This window comes from Strix uralensis, chromosome 24 (assembly GCF_047716275.1).
Source record: "Strix uralensis isolate ZFMK-TIS-50842 chromosome 24, bStrUra1, whole genome shotgun sequence".
NCBI classification, from domain to species: Eukaryota; Metazoa; Chordata; class Aves; order Strigiformes; family Strigidae; genus Strix; species Strix uralensis.
The window spans coordinates 9,631,190-9,639,299 of NC_133995.1; the positions used below are offsets into that span (position 1 = coordinate 9,631,190).

General features: G+C 44.2%; 1 protein-coding gene across 3 annotated transcripts; it reads right to left on the reverse strand.

Annotated features, from left to right (window-relative positions):
• Positions 1-669: 669 nt before the first annotated feature.
• NRAS (NRAS proto-oncogene, GTPase) lies at positions 670-7,887 on the reverse strand. 3 transcript variants are annotated; one of them, XM_074893818.1, is made up of 5 exons: positions 7,688-7,887; positions 6,997-7,175; positions 6,372-6,531; positions 5,424-5,547; positions 670-1,128 (listed from the first exon to the last, which is right to left on the reverse strand). In XM_074893818.1, exons 1-4 carry the CDS (start codon positions 7,796-7,798, stop codon positions 5,428-5,430), a joined length of 570 nt encoding a protein of 189 aa, XP_074749919.1. In that variant the 5' UTR covers positions 7,799-7,887; the 3' UTR covers positions 670-1,128; positions 5,424-5,427. The 3 variants fall into 3 exon arrangements, with proteins under 3 accessions (XP_074749919.1, XP_074749917.1, XP_074749918.1); XM_074893816.1 differs by lacking the exon at positions 670-1,128 and adding an exon at positions 1,150-4,757; XM_074893817.1 differs by lacking the exon at positions 670-1,128 and adding an exon at positions 4,908-5,129.
• Positions 7,888-8,110: the final 223 nt, after the last annotated feature.

The window sequence follows — 8,110 nt, forward strand, 5'->3', positions numbered from 1 at the left end:
TCTGAGCTGCCTTCGATCCACCTAGGTCTAGTCAAAAGAAAATGGCCAAACCTGCCGGAAATTTGGCAGCTTCAAGTATTTAGCGGGATCCTCCTCTAGCTTGCCTAGCAGAGCAGCCGTATCGTAGGGGTAGCTGTCCAAATAGAAGCCTAGGAGCAAGTTCTGCTAGAAAATGGTTTCAATTCCTGAAGACAAGTATTAACAGAGAGGGGGTGATGTGGACACGCCCAGGGCAGTCACAGATGTGCTGTGCCTTTGACCGACAGCACCTTGCACTAAGAGCCACAGCAAGTTCTTCTCTCCCCACGCTGCTCTTACCCTACACAGACTCCTCAAGGGCTGTTTACATCAGCCTCTGCTCCAGCGTGCAACAAAAGTCAGTAAGTCCTTAAGGCGTGAACTAGTTTCTAGGAACAGATTGCTACAGATAACAGTCATACTGGAGGAAAGCTTTCCTAATAAGCCAAGAAAACTCTTGCTTTTAAGCACCCATCTGTACTCATATTCTGAATCTCTCCTTTTGGAACAGTGCAAGGAGTTTTATACCCCTGTTACTAGGAGTCTATTCTTAAATTCCTTGCACGGATAGGACTCTGGGTTCCAGAGGTCTGACACAACATCTTAGGAGGAACACTCTTACTGTGTGGTCCAACACAATCTGCGTTACTGCAGGAGGAATGCCAACCGGGAAGTATTTTAGAGAACTGAATTAAGCAACTTAAAAGCCTAACACAGAGCATGATTTGGACACAGCAATAACTTTATAGCTGATTTCAGTCTTTGTGAAGTACAGACATTTCCCCTCCCCCTTTTTTGACTTAGCAAGCATCCTTTCCAAGGGCAAAGTCAGCAAAAATATTATGAGGGACCCCACTGCAGAGACTCAACACTAATGAAAGATGCATGACACAACACAGATTGGTGACACCATTAAAACTGGACTCTGGAACAAGCCTCTGGTATGTCTCAAAGCTACTCTCACTGCTTATTTATGCTATAGTGAACATAGATGATACAGCTTTCGTGCCACATTACAGAAGTGACATCTGAGTAAATCTAGATCCCACGGAGAAAGCAGCATCGTGATAGGCCTCCTGTAAGCCAGTTGTGGATCCCGTGCCCAGATCACTACCACAAAAGAAACAACCAAAGAATTCAAAGTTTATTCTTTAAAAAAAGTTATGTAAGAAGCAAAATAATTTACTTCAATTCAAACCAAACGAGATGCATTATTGAAAGCAAGTAATTATACAAAGTAACAACAAATTAGCCCTTGGATAAAAAGTCCAGATCCCAACAGTTCCCTACCATCCTGGAGGTTACACACACACAGTCACTCAAGGCTTGGGGAGTAAAGGAGGACCACATATAGGGTCAGAATGTCACTCAAACTTCTGCTACTCTCCTTCCCCCCCTGTAGGCCTGACGCTGCTTGAAATCCAATTCTAGGTCATTGAACTGCACTAAAAGTTATGATGGCTTAAGCATCACGGTTACCATCCAAAATCCTACTGATGACAGCAAGAACAAAATTTGAGCACTGGTGTCTGAACAAGACCATGGAGTGCGGACACCAACAGTAACATGCCACAGAATTACACTGTCTTGTTAGACAGCTGTTCTCAGTCCATAACAACAGAAACATTTCTTTCAGTTATTGGCACTTGTAATTTTTGAACAAGAGAACAAGAGCTTCACCTTTTTTCTATATTTTACCTCAAAGTTGTTTATGTCTGTTCTTCCCAGTCAGGATAGTAGAGTTAGCTTGGCACTAACATGGTGTTGTGCTGTTAATTCTAAATAACATCATTTGGATTAAATCTACAAAACCACCTTTTCCAGGGACCCGTCTTGTGCAAAAACTTCTGTGCTTATCTTCTAAATAACTTTCCCAAAAGTTCTTGGGGTTTTGTCCTTTCACAGTTCTCTCTCAGTTGCCACCAAAATCAGGGTTCTCTTATACAGACAGTTGGAAACAAAATACAATCATTTACTTCAGACTCATCACTAGTAAAACACCCCGATTTTGTACGACTCACTAGATTTGTAACTAAAATAATGCAGATGGAAGGACCACCTGTGCAGATCAGTTCTGCAGCATCTGAAAAGCTGATGCACCCCCCTCTAAGGTTCCAAAGGTGAAATACACACCGACCCATCCTTACCAGGTCTTCTTCCCTTTCCAGATTTTGTATCGCCCAAGAGAAAGGGAACACCAAAGAGAAAGTAGATGCATTTGCCAGTTCCCATACAATTCTGAGAATTCACAGCTTCTGGAGTTACAGCTTGTACATTTTTAATGACAATCAGAACACGCCATGCAATGTAGAGAATTATTATGATGAACCTCCATCCAAAAGAATTTTCCATACTTGCCCACACAACCTTCAAACTGCAAATGCCACCTGCAAAAGGTTCCCCACAGGCAGCTGCAGTCGTGCTCTGAACTCTGCAATCCTAAACCCCCAGGTTTCCTAAATAATCAAAAAAGACCCAGATGATGAGATCTCACCCTTCAAACATATTGCAAACTCCACACTGCTGTCCTTCCAAAATGCCGAGTCTACATGACCAGATGTGTATCCCAAAAGTTACCATTTTCCATGAGTACTTTTATTAAGTGAACAACAGTGTGTCACACATCTCTTTAGAAGTGGACAATCATCTCCTGCCTCAGAGAATGCTTTCATAAATAACTTCTCTTCTTGCACCAAATAAAAGAAAATCACTGCTTGCTGATTACAGACACGCCAGGATCCAGTGATGGTAACTCTGTTACGTTTAATTTGTAGGCATGAGGTCATCTTCAAACAAACTCCACTCGAGTCACAGCCAATGCTATCCATAGTGCTGCCCACCACTTTGTATGTTGCTGGAAAAAACATTTTATGTAAAAATATTGTGTTTTTATCAGTGTCACATCAGTCAAGGGTAAAATAATTGCAAAAAGTACTTATAAGGATTATCACAGATAAAGAAAACGTGATGCAGATTGACCCTCTTCATTCCAAGAAGAGATTTAAGAATGTAAGTAGTGAAGGAAGCAATATTAAAAGAAACAATTTCTTCTTTCAGTATTTACTGATTTCTAATTTCCATTTGAAATTGAGAACTCCAAATTAAGAGGTATGAATCTGACACCAACAAACTGAAATTAAGCCTTTTGCAATTTCTCTGCTCACGCTGGTTCGGCACTGACTGGCTGAAGGCTCACTGCTCTTCATCAGACAGCAGCTGGGAATTCAGCTCTGCAGTGGGTGCCCTGTCTGACCACATAACAGGACCCAGGAGCAGCAGCACAAGAACTAGGGAAGGATGCAGCATTCCAAGGAACACTGGTAGGTTTTGCAACAGTGACCACACTTGTACATCCCAGTTACCTGAGAGGACAATGTTTTGTTCCAGGAAGAACTCACACAGCTTATGCAGTGATTCTCTCGTGCTCTGAGGCTGTTAGAACAGGCCCAGGATTCCCATCAGTCTATCACACACCTTCCACGTGGTCAGCGCTGAACTCACCGCCTTTCGCAAGGATGCTGCGGTCAGAAGCCAGCTCGGTTTTGTTACGGCTCGCTGCCTTCTCCCCTCAGTCTGGGCGTACTAAATCCATGACAACTACACCAAATACAGTCAACCTGAAATCCCACACTCCCTCCCCAACAAGGAGACTCTCCAACTGCGCTTTACAAAGAGACATTCTGGAGAGACCATGGTTACAGTCTGGTGGTAAGAAAATAATTCAGAATAAAATAATTTTCAAGTTACAGACAGAGCTGAGTAACAGCTGTCCAAACTAACTAACCTCCAGTTACTAGATTAACTATTGAGAAGCTGCCCATAAATGCTGGCAGTTAATGTTAAAAACGAACAGCTGACTAATTTGGTCCAACTTGGAAGAGATGCGAATGTTGCAGAAAAACAATACAGAATATAAACAGTTCCACCTACAAAGAAAGTAAAAACAGATGCAGTGTGTCCCCCTCCCAAGTTCAAGAGTCTTGCAAGTGCCTGCTGGATCTTCCAGCCTACAAATTCCTGGTTTAGTATCCTGTCAGGCAGAGATCACCCACACAAGACTTGCCTGCTTAAGACAATGAGCTCCCAAGAAATCCCAGTCCTTGGGGTTTTCCTTAACCCAAGGGAACAGGGGACAACTTCAAATCTTCTTAGCAAACAGGCACTTAAGTTAGGAAAGATATCTCCTTTTTATTACAGAAAATGAGGGATCAGTTAAGTGGTACTCCTGGAACAAAGGAGATGTTGCAAATACGCTGTAGGGGTGCACAAAGGGCAGACACCGATCTGATGGGCGGTGGGAGCGCTCATGGTGGCAGCACCTGCCATGCCACGAGTAGTGCGGCTCCTGTGACAGCACTGCAAATCAGGATCCAGCAGAGAGGGGACAAACACCACTTCTAGCTTTTACTCTAGAGGTAAAGTGTCATCTTTTTCACAGCATTTAGTCTGTATAGTTCACTTTTCTCGTGACTGGTTTTCTTCTTGAACAAACCCAGATAAAACAGTGAGAAAAGAATCCCAGTACATCAAGAGACACGACTGCTCCATTAGCTGAGGAAGGAGGTAGACGCCATAGGTGTTCTCTTCAGATGGAGCACAGAAAAGGACCTTGTGCTAATTAACTGGTACCAAGATTCTGCTCACTGGCACCAAAATACTGCAGGGCATCAGCACGAGACGCAATACAGTAGCATCGAGACTTGTCCAGCAGTTACATCTGAACCACGTGTCCTTGGCATCTGGAACAGAAAGGCATCGCTAATTAGGGGCTGTCCAGCTTTGTGATGGGCGTGCAGGGCAACTCCTGAACTGGTCTGCCTGTTTTTACAGTGATGAGCAACATCTTTTAGGTAACTGTTGAAAAGAATTTCACTCAGTTGGGGAACTCATAAATTTAATTACTCGCATTATTTTATTTGGTTAATCTTCAAACCGTGCATATTCCAGAGGAACACGCTCAAGATAAGCTGCGCAGGAGTCAATCGATCATCAGCAAGTGGCGACTGCAGAATTGTGCACGCTCCTCTTTCTAGTTCAGGTGTTTCTTGTGTACAAGACAGAAATTACACATTCTCCAAACAGTCAAAATGGTTTCCCAAAGGAAGGAGACACTGACAAGAACGATACAGAAAAATCACACAATTATCAGTTCAGTGGAAATCCACAGGCTACGGCCAAAAGGTTGCTGTGAATAGATTTTCCTTTTCTTAAGCTTTGCTATCTACTTAGAGGGGAAAAAAAAAATATAGGAGTGATTAACTGTAGGCTCTAAATCTCTGGGTATCAGTGGGTTGTATAATAGGGAAAAAACCCACCTACAGCAGCTAGTATTTCTAAACCATGCTTATCCACAACTGAAAGACATGCAGACAAGAAGCCAATGAAAAACTTAAATTACAGCTCACCTTATCACATCACAACGCAAGACAATCCCATACAGCCTTGATTCCCATCTTCACTGCTGTTGAGCTTTTTCATCCGGTACTGCCGGATCTCTCTCACCAGTGTGTAAAAAGCATCTTCCACACCCTGAATGCAAATGACCCAGGTAAAGCATTTTCTTTCCTGAAGCTTTTGAGATCACTGTTCTTTCCATCACAGAATCCCTTAACATGTTTGAAAGACATATTTCTACAGGAAGAGTGGTAGCCAACTGATCCCGTAGTTCATAAGAGGAAGAAACTAGCACTTATGTCCAGAAATCTCCACTGACACCCTTAACTCCTCCTCTGAGGCAAACATCCAGGGTAACAGCCATTAAAGGAAACAAGCCAAATTGTAACTATAGAGATTCCATGCAGGAAACAAGCTCCTTCTTGACTAATCACCTCTGGTTTAGAATTCTTATGAATTTTCTGGCTACTGCTTAATAATTGCACCTTTTGGGCTTCGTTTCACACTGCTGTAAGGCAGAACAGAGGCTGACTGGAGAGAACCACATGTTCAATGCGACTCTGAAGAACTCTATTAGTCCAGTCTGTGGAATTCTTTCTGTAAATATGATCTTATAATTGGCCTTCGTTAAGAAACCAAGAAAACCGAACAGGTCTGGCATGACCGCACGGTCTGACCACTTCTCGGCAAGAGCAGATGAAGCTGCTCCTCTTGCCAACACAAACCCCTTGAAAGAAAGTCAATACAAGTCTGAAGTGATCTGTGTACTGGCCTATCCCAGGGGAAAGAACAGAACTCTTCCAAGCTAACAGCGAGTGGGGAAATCAAAAGCTAAAAATTGCAAATGGATTAAAAAATGCTTACTCTTGTAGATAAGAAAAAAAATACACTGGAAAGTGTTAGACCATCCTGCCTTTAGCATACAGGAAGAAGTCAGACCAAGAATGGAAGCATCTTACCTGTCTTGTCTTAGCAGATGTCTCTATGAAGGGGATTCCATAGCTTTTTGCTAATTCTTGAGCCTGTTTTGTGTCTACTGTTCTTGTGGGCAAATCACACTTATTCCCAACTAGCACCATTGGCACATCATCTGAATCTTTCACTCTCTTGATCTGCTCTCTTTAAAAAGACAAATAAAAAAGAGTTAGGAACTATCTTCTAAACTCAAAAGCTGTTTTAGTTCAGCATTCAAACAACCTTGTGCTAAAAGACCATATATATTAAAGCAGGACAGGACCTCAGGGGTTCTAGCCCTCAGCAGTATGTCTCCTAACTTCACATGCTCCATCTCCTGGTCCATGTGTAACTCTGCTCTGATGCGTGTTTGCCTTTGTACCCATTTTCTTAAAGATCACGTTCTGTACACTCTAGATATCATCTGATTAACGCAACCACCCAGATAACTGTCCTGCTCTCAACCGACTAACAATGTATTGACACAGAACACAGATAAGCTTGAAATCTCTCTGAAAGAAGTGGGAGATTTATTATTTGTCTATTATTTAGTCTCCACTGGGTCTAACTGCAAATGGGTCTGATGTCTTTTCCAGTCTTCCCTCCCTGTGGTAAAGACCCAGATCATACCTGTAAAGGTTAATGTCAGCAAACGATTTACTGTTGTTAATGGCAAAAACACAGAGGAATCCTTCCCCAGTTCTCATGTACTGATCCCGCATGGCACTATACTCCTCCTGCCCCGCCGTGTCCAGGATGTCTAACAAGCACGTCTCTCCATCAATGACAACCTGCTTTCTATATGAATCCTGCAAAACGCACAAGTGAATTTTAGATTAGAGAAAAACATTGTACTAGTTTTTTTCCACCTCAGGCGTTGTTAAGGAAAACTAAAAATAGTAATAAAAAAAGAGTAAGATCCAGAGGAGGTTTTCCAGCCCCACCCTCCAATGAAAAAATACCAGTATCTAAAACTGTGAACATTTAAAACGTTACTCTAAGCCCCCTCAAACTTTCTTACAAAAAAGAAAAATCCTATTCTTTGTAAGAAATTCCCCAGCTGGTAGACAGAAAAGAAATGTTATAAATACCATGGCTACCACACGATGACTGGACTCTAAATGCACAAGAGGCGGCGACTTCGCCCCTTGCCGTTGCCGGCTGCCTGCACTCTGCTGCGGGGAGCCAGCAGGAGAATATCCGGGCAATCCTGGACAGTTTTCCCGGGATTTCTTACCCCGGGCGGGCCGATCTCGCACCCGGCTCTCCGAGCCCGAGCCAGCAGCAGCCGCCCGCCCCGCCCCGCCGGGCCGCGGCTCACCTCGATGGTGGGGTCGTACTCGTCCACGAAGTGGTTCTGGATGAGCTGGATGGTCAGCGCGCTCTTCCCGACGCCGCCGGCTCCCACCACCACCAGCTTGTACTCGGTCATCGCCCCCCCCCGCGGCCCCGGGCGGAGCGCGGCGCCGCCCGCCGCCGCCGGCCCCTCCCGCGAACGCGGAACACCCCGCCCGGCGCCTTCCGGCTTCCGGCCCCGGCGCCGCGTCATCACCCGCCGCCGGAAGCGCCGCCGCGCCCCCGCCGCTTCCGGACACGTGACGCCCCCCGCGAATGAAGACGCGGCCGCCGGGAAGCTTTTTTCAAAATCAGTAAAACTTTATTCTATTTCCATTCTTTGCCATTAACAGAAAAAATTGGAGAAAGCAATGTTTGTTTTACAAAGATAATGCATCTCCCAGAGAAG